The sequence below is a fragment of the Lagopus muta genome, chromosome 3 (assembly GCF_023343835.1).
Source record: "Lagopus muta isolate bLagMut1 chromosome 3, bLagMut1 primary, whole genome shotgun sequence".
In the NCBI taxonomy this organism is placed as follows: Eukaryota; Metazoa; Chordata; class Aves; order Galliformes; family Phasianidae; genus Lagopus; species Lagopus muta.
The window spans coordinates 2,315,798-2,334,887 of record NC_064435.1 but is presented as its reverse complement, the minus strand read 5'-3'; the positions used below and the strand labels follow the sequence as shown (position 1 = coordinate 2,334,887).

The 19,090-nt window shown below is 43.3% G+C and overlaps 1 protein-coding gene across 1 annotated transcript; it reads right to left on the bottom strand.

Annotated features, from left to right (window-relative positions):
• Nucleotides 1-10,730: 10,730 nt before the first annotated feature.
• On the bottom strand, nt 10,731-16,896 carry ARC (activity regulated cytoskeleton associated protein). Its single transcript, XM_048938865.1, has 3 exons — nt 13,587-16,896; nt 12,883-13,047; nt 10,731-12,478 (listed from the first exon to the last, which is right to left on the bottom strand). Exon 1 carries the CDS (start codon nt 16,367-16,369, stop codon nt 15,155-15,157), a length of 1,215 nt encoding a protein of 404 aa, XP_048794822.1. The 5' UTR covers nt 16,370-16,896; the 3' UTR covers nt 10,731-12,478; nt 12,883-13,047; nt 13,587-15,154.
• Nucleotides 16,897-19,090: the final 2,194 nt, after the last annotated feature.

The following is a 19,090-nucleotide window of genomic DNA, read 5'->3' as shown; positions in this document are numbered from 1 at the left end:
ACTCCCATGCCACGTATAATTGTTGGCATGAACTGTCAAATCTTCACCAACTGAGCCAAAGACTGAGGAACCAGTTATGTATACCTATTGAAAGAACATGAAGTCATGAGATACGTAAAAACTCAAGGCATCGTTACATGTATTATAGAAATACTTGGAAACTTACCAGAACTAGAAGTTGCCTACCAACCACTTTCATGTATCTATGCATATCTATATCTATCTATCTATATATATAAATATAAGAATATGTAAATTGAACATGCTGTATATATATATCTCAATATATTTACATACAGAAACTCATGAATAGATGAAGGCAGGAGAATAAGTGAGAGTGCTTTGTTTGTACAGGGAATGATTTTAGGAGTGAGAGGTGTTTCATCCAGGTTTAACTGCTGAAAACCTGATAACCTAATGCTCAGATTGGATATTTGGAAAAATTTATTCTCAGAAAGACTGCTGAGGCATTGGAACAGGCTGCCTACAGAGGTGTTGGAGTCACTGTCCCTGGAGGTGTTTAAGAAGTGTGGAGATGTGGCATTGAAGAACATGGTTTAGTGATGGAGCAGATGATCCCAGTGGTCTTTTCCAACTGTAATGATTTTATGTTTCTATGAAAATCACTGTCTTTAGGCAGCACCACAGTATAGGAGAAAATGTCCTTTGGAGATGACTTTTCCTTCTCTGTATTTCAGGGAGGAAACCTAGATGATTACTTGTGTATTAGGTGGTTAAATTCTCCAAGACTCTCCAAGATCTGAAAATACCTCAATGGTACAATTTTAAGTAATTTCAAGTGTTCCTAAGTAACTTCTTAACAGTTACATTGATTCATCTCCTGTAGTCAGCACACCCATATCTCTGCTATATCTCAGCTGAGTCTTGGGTTGTTACAGAATCATAGAATCACAGAATCATAGAATGGCTTGGGTTGGAAGAGATACCAAGGATCAAGTTCCAGCCCTCCTGGCACAACAGGGCCACCAACCACCAGATCTGGTACTAGACCAGGTTGCCCAGGGCCCCATCCAACCTGGTCTTGAACATCTTCAGGACTGGGGCATCCACAACCTCTCTGGGCAGCTTGTTCCAGCACCTCACCATTCTCTCTGTGAAGAACTTCTCCCTGGCATTCAATCTAAACTTTTCCTCCTTGAGCTTAAAATCATTCCCCCTTGTCCTATCACTATCTACCTGAGTAAAATGTTGATACCCCTCCTGTTTATAATCCCATTTTAAAGGCTGCAACAAGGTCTCCTCGCAGTCTTCTCTCCTCCAGGCTGAACAAGCCCAGCTCCCTCAGCCTGTCTTCATAGGAGAGATGCTCCAGGCCTCTGATCGTCTTCCACCACCACCATGCCTACTAAACCTGACTGACACCTGTAACAGTGTAATCACCTCTTCTATAGAGATCTGAACAAGTGCAGCCTTGAGCCAAAGCTTGTTTCATGCACTGTGAATCTTTTTATTGCTGTGTTTATGGTCCTGCAATTCACTGGAGCAGAGAGTGAATGTGTAGAGACCTTTTCTTTCCCTTAGCCCCCATGTACTCTGGGGCTGAGAGGAATAGGGAAGAGCAGGATACCACAGACTGCACCTGAATGGAAGCAGCTCAGCTACTAAGCCATACATTTATTGAATGAAGAAGAAAGGCAGAGAGCAGTCCAGCATCTCTCTTTATTATTCTCACTCTGCATCCTGACTCAGACACTCCATCACATGACAACAGCATCAATGTGGGAAACACCACTTATGCACAGGCAAGTGAAAAGAGCTCCAGATTTGTTTGCTTGCTTGAATAGAATACTCTATGGGTATTTCCCCTTTTAAAATTCTGGTTTTATTTTTCTTTCCTCTCATTGCTTAGTACCTGAGAGCCTAATTTCTAAAGAAGTTAATGGTAAGGGAGTACTCAACCTGAAGATGCCAAGGAAGCAGTCTCCTTAGCAACAGCAGCCATGGAAGCAATCACATCTAATTAGTTCCTCAACTCATTCATGTCCATTGCATTCCCAGCAGTGCCCTGCCTGAGGGATGAGTTGGCCTTTATATTGTTTTAAATGGCCTGGGGTATAGATGATTCCCTTGTGATCATCTGGTCTCACTCCTATCAGATGTCTTCCCTCTTCATTGTTCAATGAAAATCTAGCTTCAGTGTTCAGAAAAAGAGTCAAAGCAAAGATACAGAAAGAAAAATCATTCTTGAACTGTGCAGAGAACAGATGCAGATGGAAGGTGGGGAAGTTTCTTCAGAAGTTGTCCTCTGCAGTGATATAAAACCCACAGTGAAATTCAGCCTTAAAGAGGTGGAAACTTACTCTTTGAGGTCCATTTTTATCTCTAAAAGGACATCAGCTATGGCAAGAAAATAATTTGCTTGCAAGTTATGGTCCTGTACTATCCAAAGCCAGAGCTGATGCTTCCAGATGTTCTGGCATTAAGCTGCAGATCTGTGAGAGCTGAAGAAAGTGTGATGTCTCCACCAGTAGAAGAACTTTTACAATGATATAAAACATGATCTGTGCATTTCACACACAGCAGCAGATTATGTTCTCCTGAATTAAGTGGGCAACATGATTCTTTATGGCTGTGAAACCCCCCCCCCCCCCACTGACTGAAGCAGATATTCCCAGGCTTTGAAGTTTCTAAGGGAAAACATCTGGCACTGATTCCTCTTGCAGAGGACAACACAGCCAATGAGTAAATAGCCACCTTTCTTCTCATTGCATGGGATGAGCTACAGGAAAGTCATTGCCAGGTTTGAGGAGGAGATGGGTCGTGACTCATTGTGTGCTCCCTGTGTTTCTAGGCCCAGGGAGTAGCAAGATTCATACTCAAAGTCATTCTTGACATTTCCTGTTGAAACCCTTATTAAAACCCCTGCTGCAATCCTTATTAAACCACTACCCCAGGACTTGACAGCTCCTGCCTGACTTGTAATATATTTAGGCAGGGACTCGCTGAATATGTGAGGGCCAGAGCCAAGGTTCCTAGGAGACAGTCCCCTCTGCCTTCACTGACTGAATGTCAGAACTATGTCATGATGCATTTTATATAGCAAGTTTGTTATGTCTGATGCTTGGACCTTCGCTGTACCTATTTCATGGCCCACATATTTACTGTTGTACAGTACAGAGTTGTATAATTGGAAGCTATAACTCTCATCTTTCAACTTCACGCATGGCCAAGCATTATTTCAGATTCTAGATTCCACAAGGGCAGACACAGAACTTCTTCCACTTATGAATCCATGCATTCACCTCCTTAGATACAGTCAGGAGGATGAATAACTCACCAATTCTTCTCCTTTAACCCAAGAACAAGCAGTACAGCAACAAAAGTGAAAGGGAAACCATATACCTATTGATCTGCTCTGAATGGCTTAGTCTGAAGCATCCTCTCTGCTTGTATCTCCATTCATAAATCATAGCACCGTAGAATCAAAGTATCATTAAGGTTGGAAAAGGCCACTAAGATCCTTTAGTCCAATTGTCAGTCCATCCCCACCATGCCCACTAACTATGTTCCTCAGTACCACATGTACCCTTTTCTTGAACACCTCCAGGGATGGTTATTCCACCAACAACCTGGGCAGCCTGTTCTAATGCATTACTACCCTTTCAGAGAAGAAATGTTTCCTAATATCCAACCTGAACTTTCCCCAGTGCATCTTGAGGCCATTACCCCTCATCCTATCGCTGTTACCTGGGAAAAGAAGCTGACCCCCACTTTGCTACAGCCTCCTTTCAGGGAGTCATGGAGAGTGAAGTCCATCCTGGAATGCTGCAAATCTGCTTTATATCCTGACATTCTCTGTAGATGGAAACTCATTAGATTGATTTTCTACCTGCATCAAAAGTTTAGTCATTGATAACATGGTAGCAAAGAAGTAGAACTAGTTAAAGGTTAGTTCCTTGACTGATGTTAGAGGGTACAGAAAAAGTGAAGCAGGTCTGGGAAAACTAAATCATTTTGTGTTTTTTTCTAGATCTACAGCAGTATAAATACCTTGAGCAAATGTAAACTGTTGGGATAGGAATCTATGCAGAATGCTTCTCTGTAGTCACTGTCACCTCTGTCTTGTTTCCATAGAGATTTGGGTCCCTGCTTCCAGTAGCAAAAATCCTGATTGACACTTTCTACCTTCTGAGATGTGGAGCCTCAGCAACACAGAAACGAGTTTAGAATGCTTATGAATGCCTTGTGACAGAGGACTGAGTTTTTCAGGATTCCCTTATTTTATTTATATATATATTTAAAGTAGTTATTATTATTTTATTAATAAGTTTCTTCCAAGCCATGGGAAAGTCACTGGCTTGATAGCTTTGGAGTCTGTGATTACAGCTTTATTTCAGCAACCAGGTAAAACCACAGGGAAATGGCTATTCTGCACTCTGAATACTAGGGGAAAAAAAATACAGAAGAAAAAAAAAGATTGAGTGGGAAGAAAAAAACCACAAAGGTGCTTGATTGCTTCTGATGATCAGAACTGCGAGAGAATACAAGTTCATGAGTTGTGGGTAGTCTTGGAAAGCTTTTCCACAAAAGCAGAAAAAGGTGACTTCCCAAAACCACAACAGTGTAAAAGGGGCCAGCCAAGGTGATGTTATTCTCCATGCTGAATGCATTGCAGGGTTTAGGATTAATTAAAGCCATTGGATGAAGCCATTTCTCTGCTGGATGGCAAACAATCCTAGCTCTGGTCTCATTGCCCTGGTGTGGTGCTGGTTTTGGACATTCAATACTATGTCCAGTGTCTGAAAAGATATCATTGGGTGACACGGGTGGGTAAAATGGGGAATTTTTTATTTTAACAAGGCAGATTCTTCCTGTTTGTTTTTGTTGCTTCCAAATCCTGTCTCACACTGTATGTTTACAGCAAAAACGATTCTACTCTTGTGTGAGAATTGTTGCTAGACAGTGATTTCTGCTGATATAGGTAACAATTAACCCAATTTCCCTGTGGCTAGTGCGAGGTGAAACAGCTTTGACAATGTGCTCCTGTTCTGCAGAGATTTTTTGTGGTCTCTGCTAAGTCATCTAGCTTGGCCCAGTGCCTTTAACTACTATGATTTAAGGTAACAACAACAACAACAACAAGTGAAAATTGGCAGGAAAAAATGAAGTGCATTTTTTCATGATCTTGATAGGCGATATGTGGCATATACTACAGAATGACATTTGCCAGCTGTTCAAATCTGATAATCTGTATAAAAAGCCTAAAGAAAAATTATTTCTCTGGATTTTTAAGAAAATTGTATGCTATTCCATGTGCCTTTGTATCATGTAAAATTGCATCAGTCTGTGTGTGCTTGCTGATCAAAGGCCAATTCTGTGTGGAATTTGTAATATCTGTGATGCTCTAGATGCTCTGTGCAAAGTCGAACCTGAGTAGATTTTTGTGCTGTTGTCATAGAGAGGCTACCACGGGTCTGTCTGTTGGTGGGAAAGAGTAAGAGAAGGTACTGATATGGTTCAATGTGATGTGGACAAACCTCATAAAGATCAAGAGATGTTAATTTAGCAAAGCTTAATTCACTTTCAGATCTTCCCCCTGCCAATGGGAAGTGAGCCACAGTGCATTAAGATCGACTTAATTCTGAACAAGATTGAAGCTACAGGGCTTAAAGTCTTCCTTTACTAAGTTTGGTTCTCCTTTACTGCAAGTGTCTGTGTAGAGGAGATATCAAGAGTTAAAGGCCTTTGAAATATGATAAATTAGGGTCTAGTTTCTACTTGATTCCAAGGAGATTTAGGTTCCTTAAATGGCCATGAGAAACAAGTGACAGTAATTGCAGAGAAAACTGTTACCTGAGCAGTGAAAGAACAAAGCACTAATAGAAAATCCTACGTTGTTCTCTATTTCTAACGTTGGTAAATAATTAATCACCATGCTTCTGTTTACCCACATATAAAATGAGAATGATATTTGTGGTGATACTGGCTGACGCATGCAATGCGAGTGATATCTCAGAGGGGATTCTGCATGAACAAGAGATGTCTGTAATCATTATTTAATTTCTGCCTTTACCTTCACTCTTAGTCATTTTGTAAACCACCCTCTCCACGTGAGTACCACTACTTTCCAAGGAAAAACAGAAGGATAACATATCCCAGGTGTCCTCACTGGGACAGTGTGTTTTTGGGATATGACACTGACTGCAAATGAGCCAGTTTTTCTCATTAGGCCTAGGGGCCATTAGGGACCTGAGAGATCTGTGGAGCTATGGGGATCAGGGCAGAAGGGTGGCTGCTTTAGGTTGTAAAAGTCCAAGAGACAGTTAGCTAAGTGAATGGGGAAGGAATGACCCCAAGATTTCCTCTTCCTGATACATAAAGTCCCTGCCACTCTCATCAAAGGAGTGCTAAGAGAAATGTTATGCTGTCTAGAAAGTCTGCTTTGGGATTACCTTCTCCTCATCAGTTTTCCAGAACCAGATACTCTACACAGTACGAAAAAACTTGGATAGTCCTTCTGCAGTTCCAAAGAGGACTTCTAGGCAATATGTGTGCAACTGAGAAACCAAGGTTGAGAAGAAGGGTTATTTTAATATCTATTTTGCTTGACTTCCCTGAGGGATCTTTTACACCATTGTAAATAGTTTATAATATTTACACTTTTCTTGACCTCAGCATGGCTAGTGAGAGCACCTGGATGGAATGCTAGAGTAACAGCATTAGTAGAGAAGAGCAAGTGATGTCATCTACCTGGACTTCTGCAAGGCCTTTGATATGGTCCCACATCACATCCTGATCTCTAAGTTCAAGAAATAGGGATTTGAAGAGTGGATTAGTCAATAGATAAAGAATTGATCAGAAGGTCACAGCCAGAGCATTGTGGACAGTGGCTCCATGTCCAGATAGATGGCGGTCATGAGTGGTCTCCTCCAGGGGTCAATCTTGGGACCAGTGCTCTTCAGCATCTTTATCAGTGACTTAGATTGTAGAACTGATCTCAGTTTGCTGATGACACTAACCTGAATTATGCAATTAATACAGTAGAAGGAAGAAATTCTATCCAAATAGACCTGGGCAGGTTTGAAAACTGGACTCACATGAACATAATAAAGTTCAACAAGTCCAATTGCAAGGTGTTGCACTTGGGTCGAGGCAATCCCAGAGCCAGCACTGTGTGCTTAGAGCCTGGAAGGCCAACTGTATCCTAGGCTGCATGAGAAGAGGGGTGGCAGCAGGGATAGAGAGGGGATTGTCCCCCTCAACTCTACCCTTGAGAGATTTCATCTGGAGTGCTGCATTCAGGCTTGGGGTCCCTAGCAAAAGAAGGATATGGATACAAAGAGGGATCACTTATCAGCTGTGCTGGGGAAATTATTTTAATTGGGATAAGGATTTCACACTGTTTCTAGGATCTTTGAAAAATTCTGCCTCATTGAGGTGTGCAGCATAGAACCACACAGCAGGTATTTTTGTCAGAGAGAGAAACAATGGAGATCTTGTAAGTTCAGCAGTCAAATAAGGAGTGCATAAAATGGAGAAAGTTGAATTCAGAGGAGAAATCTTCCAAATGAGGTAACGGATGAAGCTGGAGATGAAAAAACAAACAGCATATGCCTTTAAGTCCTGTAACAAAACCCATGTGGTTATGAGTATTCTAAATACTCTCTTTCTATTTTTCTCTTTCTTTTGTTATTTTTCAGTTTGAAATCAGTGTTTAAGTAGTGCTGTTTTGAAACAAAAAGTCAAAAAGGTTTATTTTGAAAAAGATGTTGCTATTCCTTTGGGGGAAAAACAAAAACAAAAACAAAAGGAATCAAGAACAATCACGCTTATTTCAACAAGTGAATCTATAGGATTCAGGACTTAATGACATCTGATTTTCTATGGACTTCAGGCTTTTGTTTGTGTTCTTTTATATGTCATATTGCCTGTGGAAAAGGACACTAAGATCATCTAGTCCAACCATCAAACTATCACCACCATGCCTAATAACCCATGTCCATCAGGGCCACAAAGATAGGAATTTACTGACTTTGGGAACTTCTGTGTGATGCCAGCTCACAGGTTGAAAGGTATTAAACTTGCAAAGGGAAAGATGAAAAGATGTATTTACACTGCATGATCAGTTTCAGAAATGTAGCTTAAAAAGTAATAAAAATGGTTGTCTCCTGAGTAATTATCATTTGCATTTTTTTCATCTGAAATTGTTGCTGAATCTAACCCAGTTTTGCACCTAGCAATCCACCTTTCTGTTTTTCATTATTAGATATTGGTTGTAGAGAGCATGTAACCTGCCTTTAATGCCTGCTTGTAGTAGCTGTGGGAATAGGTCTAAAATAATGTCCAACTGCATGATCATAGTGAGTGCCTAGAGCTTCAGAGCATCATATTGACATGGAAAGTAGAGCCATTATAGCAGATTGTGTCAATAAGAAAAATTTCACAGCCTCCCTAATTACACATTGCTTTGCTGGAAAAAAAAGTGGCTCTAGGGAAGCAGTTATGCTGTGCATAAACATACGTCTGCTGGAGGAGTCAGTAAATGTGATTTACGTGACTGACCAGTGCAAGCACTTTCATAAAAAAAAATAAAAAGAGGGAAAAAAAATTGGAGAACATTTCATATGTGAATGCAATACTCTGAGAAAGTCTATTTCACAACTTTCTTTAAGCTGCCTTAAATAAGAAAATTAAAGAGCTAATTATTGTAGCTCTGATGGAGAATAGGGAAATAAAAAAGGAAGAAAAGATAGAAGACAAAAGGGAGAGGGGAGTGGAAAGAAAGGGGAGGGGATGGGAGGGGAGGGAAGGGCATCAAATATGTGTGAATCAATGACTTTAATCAGTTCTGTATGTGTGTGACTTCACATTCATTCTCAACCAAGTGAGTTGAGAATTTCTGAGTATCTCTATATGCCTCAGTAAACAAGGGGTGTGGGGTATTCCTACTTCAATTTTGGAGAGGATTTCCACTAGTTTGAGGCAGGGCTGGTCTACATCTGTTTCAGGTGACTCCCTGCTGAAGCCAGGAGCATTAGGAAGGTATTTCTTCAGTAAATGAAGGTGTATGTTCAGCGAATCTCTAGATATTTTAAGCTGAAGATGGCAGAAAGAAAATAAACAATTATTGGATTCAAATCCAGAAAACAAAATTCATCTGGTACTGCAACAAAATTCATCTGGTACTGTCAGGCATTCCCCACTCTCATTCACCTTTCTCACCTCCTTTTGCAGGATACTTCCACCTCTTCCAAATTCTTCCACTGCATGTTGGTCATCAGCCCTCCATACTACCTTGCACTGTCCTTGATTCTCAATTCTTGCCCGTAGACATCCTCCCCAAACAATCATATATCTCATATTGCTGAAGCTGTGGGAGTGTATCAGATGAGGATGAAGGATAACAAGAATGATTTTTCTCTTTTCTAGCAGTTTTTTAGTTTTAATTCCCACAGTACACAGTGGAGTTCTGCCCCCCTCTACTGGAAGAGCTCAGCATCTCCAGCCGAACTGCTCCTGGCTTTTATTCTGTGAGACATGGTATTGGTCCTTGCAGTAGATCCAGCCTTTGGCTATGTCCATGGACTGTGCAAAGTCTAACTTTCTTCTCCTACCCAGCTTCCTCCAATACTCTCCCAGCATGGGATGACTTTTTCTACACCCTGTTGCTGGTCTGACATCTCAATGGCTGTTTTTCATCTCTTTTCTATTGTTGGGAGCACAAAGGTGGAGCTTAAGCTGTGGACCTAAATTACATCTTCAAACTTTCATGGAATCATAGAATCTCTGAGTTGGAAGGGACAGATCAGGATCACTGAATCCAACTTGTAGTTCCACATAGGACCACTCAAAATTGAAACTATGTCTGAGAGCATTCTTCAAATGCTCCTCAAACTCCAGCAGCTTGGGGATGTGACAACTTCCATTTCTCACGCTTGAGTGTGTGGTTGAATGATCTGTAAACAGCAGAAGACATAAAGGTTATTGGTTGGCATCAATTGATATTTGGCCATCAGACCATGTCCTGCCTTTCCACCAAAGGGAATACCAGGGAGATGCATTTGGCAGTGTCCCATGGGATGAAGGTCTTTGGGACCAGATCTTTGAACTTAGCCTATTGCAGAAATACATTTAAAGCTCTCTGAGCTGTTTCCCCTGACATGTTCCCTTCCCTCAGTCCTGACGACCTGGAAGTATTTTATAGGTTATGAACCCAGGGAATGAAGAATATCTCCACTGTAAAGGAATACACCAAGTAGCAAAGCACTAGCCTAGTAACAGCTCCTGGATATCTGTGCTGTTGAGCGCTGGCAATTCTGACTGCTGCAGTCGTTTTAAATATCAGGTAGTTAACTCAGGCCTAGCAACCTCTTTAAGTTGTCCTGACTTGCCTCAGCTCATCCATGCAAATCACCTCTCAGTCGTGGGTGGATGTGATTGCCTTCTGTTTCAGTCAACTTTCTCTTTGCTGTATGCAAAAAGAATCTGCACAATCCACAGTCCCATGTTTCCCAGACTCCTGGGCCACATGTGACCCAATATGAGGGGCTAAATAAAACAATTAAATCACCTCCTTATCCACATCTAAACCCTCTTCTCAAAAGGCACTGTACATTCAATTTTTATGTCAACTCTGGAGTAAGATTTATGACCCCAATAAGCCCAGATGACTGACAAGACTAAAGTATCAGAGAGCAATAAATACTTGAGTGTCCCAGGAACCAAAGAAGAAAGATAAGAAAACAAGGTACAAAGCATTTGAAGCAGATATTTCAAAGTTTTATTGTATAAATCTACAAAAGGCTTTGCTACAATAGCAAATAAAGTGTAGCACTATTCTATTCACAGGTTCTAGTGGCTTGGTGTGATCTTGTAACTCCAACATAACATGTGAGGAATATGCTGTCTGATACAGTCAGATCTAGGGCAAGTGATGTCAGCTTACAAAGACCTTTGGCTTCAACCCCTATAACCTGCAGTGCGTTTGCCTTTTGTACAAGGTTGTTTGAATTAATAATATTTCTAGTAAAAATAAAAACTCTAAGGTAGTTGTGTCAGAATCAAATGTAAAATTGCCTAAGGAACAAAAATCCAGTAATTGAAATTCGCTAAAGTTTCACAGGCACAACACATACACACTTCTTCATTCACATGACTTTGCCCCAGCAAAACAAACTACCAGTCCTTCCTGGAGAAACTGGTAATATAAACCAGGGTGCTACAAGTAAAGCTCCAGTCAGCTAGGAGCAATAACTGAAATAAAATCAGCCAAGGATATTTACTTGTGCACATTTCACAAAGTCAGTTCAAAATGTATAAAGCTCAGGACCAAATCAAGTAGCACAGGCAGGCTAATTCATTGGAAAGTCTATAGATATAGAAAATGCTTATTGAGGCAGTTAGATTCCTTGAGAAGGACTGTAGAAATTAAGCACCTCAAAATCAAACTTCATATTGACCTTGGAATGATGCCTACCAACTTGAATTTTACATGTTTTCAAATAATTTTCTAGTCCTGGACATTTCTGTTGAGCAATGTTGAAATGCACATTAAGTTCCATTGGCTTAGTTTAAACACAACAGAACAACTGAAAATTTGGTTAAGTAGATTTGTTGGCTCAAAACACACACACTCACACTGACACGCACACACACATACCCAGGACAGTTGGCTCTGGAAGAGAGAGGAACCAACTGGATCCTTTCAGATGAGATGTGAACCAAAACTGTCTTGCAAAAAGGCTTGGTTCAATTCACATACTGTCTTTCATGCACCTTTTGCACTCCCTGGGTCTGGATGGAAGCAGCCACACCAAAGCCAACTCAAGAACCCTGGTTCTTGCAGTAACTCTGGCCCATGCAGATCCAGGAAGTACCTGCTGTCTCACAAGAGCGTCCCTTTTGGCAAGACAGCTGGTCCTGTTGTGCAAACTCAAGCAGTTCAGACAAGCATCTGAACCTCAGGATGCTTCTCCAAACCCCCAGAGCTGTTTGAGGTTTGAAAACTGATACCCGCATGAAATGAAGCGACCCTCAACTCAGGAAAAATGAGTTACAGCCTTGAGAGCATGGAGGGTTCGTAGCCTTTGTAGGGTCATTCATTTAGCAAAGTTAATCAGGAAAGTTTTTTTCTAACTGATAATCCAGTGAAGATTTCTCAGTGGCCGCAGATGGCAGAGGTATGGTATCATATCAACAGACAGTCACTACAAGCCCAGCATCCTTGCTGTCCTCAAAGCCCAGATTTGGCTCTTTTGTTCTGCCTCCTGGTTTCTCTTTCTTAACACTCTCTTCTTCACTTGGACTAGCTGGACCAGCTCAGCCTCTTCTTCATCCTGTTGGAAGTGGCTCCACCTTTCACTCACTCAAGGCTCTCAGCATCTTGAGTATGGCACTGCATGAAAGGCTCTTTGGTGCTCACTTTGCCCTGTCTTCTAGCAGTGCTTGCTTATCACCTGGGAAGACATGACTCTTGGGCACAGAGAAGGAAACTCAGTAACAGGCGCAGCAGGAATCTCTAAAAGAAAAAAGATGACACAGCTCAGGTTAGATTTCCAAAGTGGTGAGTACAAGGGATTTCTCAGGAGACAGGTTTATAATCAGCTGTGCCCACAAGGTGCTCAAGGGCTGGAAGTCCCATTAGGCATTTTAGTTTAAGCGTTTGCAGTGGTCCAGCAAAAAATAAGGCAGGGCATATACCACTCCCAGGGCATTAATCACTGAGACTGATGCTTGTGTTCCTAAATTAAGCAGCTGAAATCCCACTATCTGGTTGAGATAGACCTTTGTGGCTGAGGTCTCAGACTTAGTTCTGAGGTCCCAAGACCAGCACAGATATTTGCACGTGGGCTATTCAATATCTTGAGTAGGGATATGAAGAGGTTAAGAAAGGCCCATAAGGATAAAAGGAGAGGTAATTACCTGTACCAGGCTTTCATTCAGACAGTGGATCTGGCACTGGGTGGCTGGGGATCCTGGCAGCAGGTCCCATGTTGAACCATTGGTTTTGAAGTCTTTTCCCTTTGGCTTTCCTTCTGAGTCTTGAGCATTGTGATTTTTTCCTCAGAGGAGAATCTGAGTGAGTCACTGTAATCAAGAGAAGATAATGTTTGTAATGCATGGCCAGCTCATCCTCAGCAGTGACACCCACTCCTCCACCACCCATTCCAGGTCATTAGTAAGAACTGCTCATTTCTCTCTACAGACACAGCCACTGCAGACTAATTCACATTCACTAATAACAAGTATGAGGAGAGCCCTCGCTTCTCCTAACAAAAACTTACATCTAGGCAGATGTGCAGAACAGATATGCATTAACTTTGGGCTATGTTATGGACCTGTGATGTGTTGTCACAGCTGGGCACTCAAGCCCAGAACTTCATGGGGCAGATCATTCCCACTCCTTCCCCACATTAATAGGAATGTGTAAGATTACTGTGTATGGAAACCTTTTCTTTTCACTGTCCTTTATTTCCCTTTGGTTGTCCCTCCTTTCTTTTCCTCCAAGCTCTACCTTGCCATTTACAGCACTCTACATCCCATATATTCCAGTGTAAGGCTCCCACTGGACAGGCTAACTTAGGTCTAAGCAGTGCAGACAGAACAATGTCAGAAAGTTGTCCTACCTTCAGCCTCTAGGAAGAAAGTAAGCCAAAGGTCTTCCAAGCCACTATTGCTACTGTTGCAGTGCCAGGAACATCCCAGGGGCAGTCTTGTTGCTGCATCACTGCTGTATCTCCTTGCAGAGATGTTTCTTATTTGGTCTGGTGATGAATGCAGATGATGCTCAAGATGTGTCCAACCTTGAGAAGCTTCAAAGAGCCAAATTTCATAATTCTCATAGCAATTTCATCTCTAACTCCCATCATCAGGCATTGGTCAAAGCGAGGTGAAGACTGAGCATTGCTGTCTCAACATGGAAAATGTCACCAAGTCCAAGCCTGCCTCCATCCTTGGCACATTCCTGTGGTAGTTCTGTGTGAGCAGACAATGCTTTGTTCTCAGGTGCTCCAGGACAGAGATGCCAGACTTTCCAAGAGTGTTTTGAGTCTGTCTGTTAAAGCACAAGTTCTTCTTTACGATGCACAGGTTGAGCCTGTGCTGGGACATACAGCTCCTCTTTTCACTTAGCTTTGCTTTTATATGGCAGAAGTTCCTGTCTCCAGGAGTGTTGTCTCCACTCATCAGCATGGACATGATTTGCTGCTCTGGGAATATTTTGCTCTGGATTTAGGATGTGTTTGTTTGTTTCATTCAAAATATAAGGATTTATTTCCCTTAAACCCCTCCCCCCCCATCTGCTAAAATCTCTCTAGTGTTTTCTCTCTCCACCTTGACACTCTCCCTTCTCTGAAGGGAGATACATTCTCGTTTCAATAAATGAACTCAGAATTTAATCTGAAACTATTTACTGCTGAATGCACAGCATAATGTGCAGAGAAAGGGTGAAATTTGCTTCTGCACTGCAGTGACCTCGATTTGAGTGAACAGAAACTAAGATAAGGAGTAAACTGTCCTCTTGGGTGCAAAAGCATTAAAGCAGGTGTTAGGCACAGTAGAATTAAAACCACTGAAAATTATCCAAATTCATAAAGTTTTCTTTTCATGAAGTCATAGCATTTCTTCTTAAATAAAGAAATAATAATAAAAAAAATTTAGTCCTTTAGATCAAGATAGAATAGGAGACTGTCAAGTAAACAGAAGCCCAGTGGTAAAATAGAAATGGACAAGGGTCAAAAGAAGGATGTCCTCTCAGAAGAAGGACACCTCTTCAGAAGAGGGAGGGGAGAAGGAGAAGAGATCCAGATGGGTAGGAACCCTCAGCCAATAGCTGCGCTCATCTGAAGTCCTTGAAAGCCGCCAGTGCCAAGTAATTGCTTCTGAATTTGGGGAATTGTCTCTAGTTTCTTGTCATGGGTCTTATAAAATAGTCCATTCCCTGCAGTGGTGCAAGTAGCATCTCCAGCACCACTGGATTGTGTGGCTCATGTGAAGTGGGCAACCACATTCTAAGGTGCCTCTCCCCCTTCACCACCCTCCCCCCACAAGCAAAGTTAATTCCTTTGCTATGGGCTGTTGGGCTGAGCACACCTCATGTCATGTCTCAGCCAGAACCTCTCTTTGAGCAGAAGCTTCCTAAATATGCCCTTTTCTCCCTCTCATGTAACCCAGATTGCTGTCTCCACCAGCTAGCTCATATGACAGTAGCTGGTGGGCTAGGGGGCTCGGGTTGTGTCCCATTGCTTGGCACAGGACTGGCAGTGGTGGAGGGAGGCATGCTCTCTACAGAGTCCCCAGACTGAATCTCGGGGGTCCTCTGAGGGCTGGGCTCTTCTGAGTGGTCCATGCTGCCTTGGACTTCCTTCCCTCTTTGAATCAGCTGCTCTAAGGTCTTGGGCAAGGGATAGCTCAAGAAGCGCTTCAGTTTGGGCTGGAGGGTTCCTACCACGTACTGAATAATCTCCTCCTCATCTGCATCAACATAGAGGGTCTGGTACAGGTCTCTCTTGCGCCAGAGGAACTGGTCCAGGGGTTCTCCCTCTTTCTGGGGTAGATCCAGCTCCCTCTTGATAGCATCCCTTGTCAGAGTCCCCTCGCTGTACTGCAAGAACTCTTTCTTGAACTCAACCCAGTTCTTGACAGAGTCCTGCTTGTACTCCCACCACTTTTTAGCTGGACCGTTCATATGGTTTTGGATCTGAGACAGCCAGTACTCCTCTGTCCCACCCACCTGCTTTAAGTACTCCTCCAAGTGGCTCAGAAACTCATGGGGATCCTCAAAGATCTGAGTCTCCACTGGGGATGCTGGAGCATCCTCTGACACAGAGACCCACTGGTAGGAATCATGGCCCTGGGGGATGCTGGGCACCTCCCCAGGAGCAGGGGTCAGTGCATACATTTGGCTCATATCAAGGGCATAATCATATATCTCACCTTCACTTGGCCTTATCTCCGGGCCTCCCACCCCAACAGACATGGTCTGTTTGCCATGCTCCCCAGGACAATATTTGCCTCCCATGGACTCCAGACGGTCCGCCCACTTCTCCAGACGGAAAAAGACCTCCTTCCAAACATTCATTTCTCTCTTGACCCACCTCTCCAGATGAGCAATGGTCTCCTGACACCTAGCCAGGCAGGCCTTGATGGACTTCTTCCATCTCTGATTATCGGTTGGCACGTGGTCCTCTAAGTTATTCTCTAACTTCCCCACTGATTTCTGCAAACCTTTCAGCTCACGCTCTACCTGCTTGGAGACTTCGGACAGGAGGTGCCGGTGGGTCCTCCTGACATGCTCCAACATTTCTGCCCTGCATTTCCCTATCTGTAGGATCACATTGGGTTTGTTGGCCACTCCACGGTGCCCCTGGAAGGAGTGGATGCCTGCATTGGTGACATTGTCCAGCTGCATGGCTCCTACTGTATAAGTACGGAACACAGACAGAACTGGGTTATAAGCCTTGGCCCTAGAGCCTGCTCCTAAAAACCTCAACACAGCACTTCCCAAGCAACACACAGAGACTTCTAAACCCCCCTCAAAGGACTTTTAGACACAAACACAACCAAATCAGATATCACCACAGAGCGAGCTGTTCAGTCCCCGTGGATCGCAGAGAGAGTTGGAGGCAAATTTCTCCTCCTGGAAACGCCGGTCTCACGTGCTCAGAGTGTCCCAGAGAGAGCGAGGATCCTTCAGGAGCACAAGGAGAGGAGTTGGCTAAGACGTCTGACCCCAAACGCGTGCCCTCTACCTGCTTGTCCGTAGCTGAGAATCTCAAACAGCATGCAGTCCCCGCTCGTTGAAACACAGCGATGCTCACAGAAGCTGGAAGCTGTTAGTGCTGCAAAAAAAAAAAAAAAAAAATCCTGATGATTTCTTCTCCGGTAAACTTGTCGAGACAAAATTGCTTTCGGTATAGATGCACAGAGCTCTGCTTCTCTTCCCTGTCTGAACTGCCACTAGTCCAGGCACTTCCATCTACTTATACCCCACACAGCTCAACATGTGGGTGTTGCCCTGCCTCCTCTCGCACTCTCAGCACAGCATTCATTGGAGGAAAAGCGAGGCCGGTGTCTGTGGCAACCCAGATCTTGGCAGCCTCCCCTCGCTTCCCACCCCCTCGCCTACGCCCCCAGACTCGATGCGAGAAGCACTTGAAAGGTGCTGGAGACAGTTGGATAGATGGATGAGTAATCGCACCTTCCGCCTTTCGGATTGCAGGAAAAACACTTATTCATGCCACAACTATTTACTCAGCAAGGTCATCATTAGCATGCTTCTCCTGGCAGGGTTCTCAGAGGGAGAGATGAGGAGGAATTCAGTGTGTCACACCAAGGCAGATGCCCACGGTCCCCCCGCATGCCCTCACATGCATGCACACACACACACACAGAGCTGCTCACTCCTAGTGCACATGCTTGGAAATGGTGACAATTCAGCAGGAAAAAAAAAAAAAAAAAAAGGAGAGAGAGAGAGAGAGACAAAAAGAAAAGGAAAGGAGGGGGGAAGGAAAAGGGGGAAATACTCAAAGGAGCCACATCAGTACACACTGCAGCACTCTGGACTTTTCTAAAGCATTGGCAGGTGGGAGTCATCCCCACTGCTTAATTGCACAAGACCAACCACTATCTTGGGAATATTCGGTCAGGGAGGGGGATGGCATCCTGGTTTTTACACCAAATTAAATCCGCCCATCAAAAGCCTGTTCCGTACTTAGCTTGAATCAGATGCTTAATCAGTTAGCCAACCCACAAGCGCAGATGAAGCTACATTTGTTCTTTGCTCCTGACAAAGCAGGAAAAGCTAACCATAAAAGGAGACCCGGGGACTTATGTAAGCCAAAGATAAAGGATTCCCTAATCCGTGAGAGTTCCCCGCCGGAACCTCCCCGGAGAGGTTCTGAGGACATCCGGGGCTTCTCGTCCCCTCCCAATGACAGTGACCGGAGGTAATGGGATGCTAATTCATGAATATTACCTAAAAAGAGGTTTCAAGCTTGTTGCCACCGAGGAGGTGCCTTGCCTCTGCTCGAGATGGTGGCAATGTGCCAGGCAGACTTAGAATGGGTCCCTGCTCCCTTGGTTCCTTGCCACATGTTTTCTGTTGGTCAGAGCAAAATGCAGAGGTGATGGTCCTGAAGGGGGATCTCAGTGCATTTGGTGAAGGTAGAGTCCCCTAAGAGGAAAGTGGTGGTGTTTAAACAGCATGTTGGGATGAATGCCACGAGAGACTGGAGGTCAGAACATCCCTTCCCACCATATCCATGTGCTCCATGAGAATACATCTGTTCCCTATCAGATGATGCAGAGTTGGCACATGAACAAATGATTCTGGCTACTGGGGTAAACAGGAGGGTTATCTGGGGCTATGTGGTCGAGTTAAGGTGGGGAGTGCCAGTAAGAAAGGAACAGCTCAAAAGTCTGAGGGTAGAAACCCAGGATTCCTAATCCAGCAGACCCTCCTAATGCCACTTTATCCCACACATATGATACTAGGGGTAAGAATGACAGGCTGCTATGCCATCTGTCTTCCTTATTTCTCCACATTCACCCAGCTTTCCTGGGCGTGAAATGTTTGTACATCTGTGTTTGTGTTTAGAAAGGGTTAAAAAGGAGATTATCCAGGGATGTGGGACAGATCAATAGGCTTTTATGCTGAAAATTCTATACCCTAGGGAATCCTCCTTAAACCTATGTTTCCTATAAAATACCACAGAAACTGAGAGAGTCTATGCAATCTATTATCTCTGGTTTAGAATAAGATTATTCTCCGGAAAGGTTTTAACCCAGGATCTTCAGAAATTACCCTTAAGAAAATACCAGTGAATGGTATTCCAGCCCCTGATAACTGTCTTTCATTTTCCTTCAGTTTTCAGGGTGGGAGGATTCATCAGGGACTAAATGGCATCTTCTGTCAATTAGAATCATAAAATCTTAGTCTATCCTGAATTAATGGGGACTCACAGTGATCCCTGAGTTCAACTTCTGGCTCCACACAGATCCACCCCAAATTCAAACTCTGTCCAAACTAGATAATTAAGGCTGAAAGGAATCTTAGGATGTTCCTAGACCAACCTCCTGTTCCTAGTAGTGTCAGAAGCTCCAGGGTCAGATGATGTTGTTCAGGGCCTTA

What these genes read in the sequence shown, in the direction of transcription:
- ARC (XM_048938865.1), bottom strand. Translation starts at nt 16,369, where the DNA reads ATGCAGCTGGACAATGTCACCAATGCAGGCATCCACTCCTTCCAGGGG.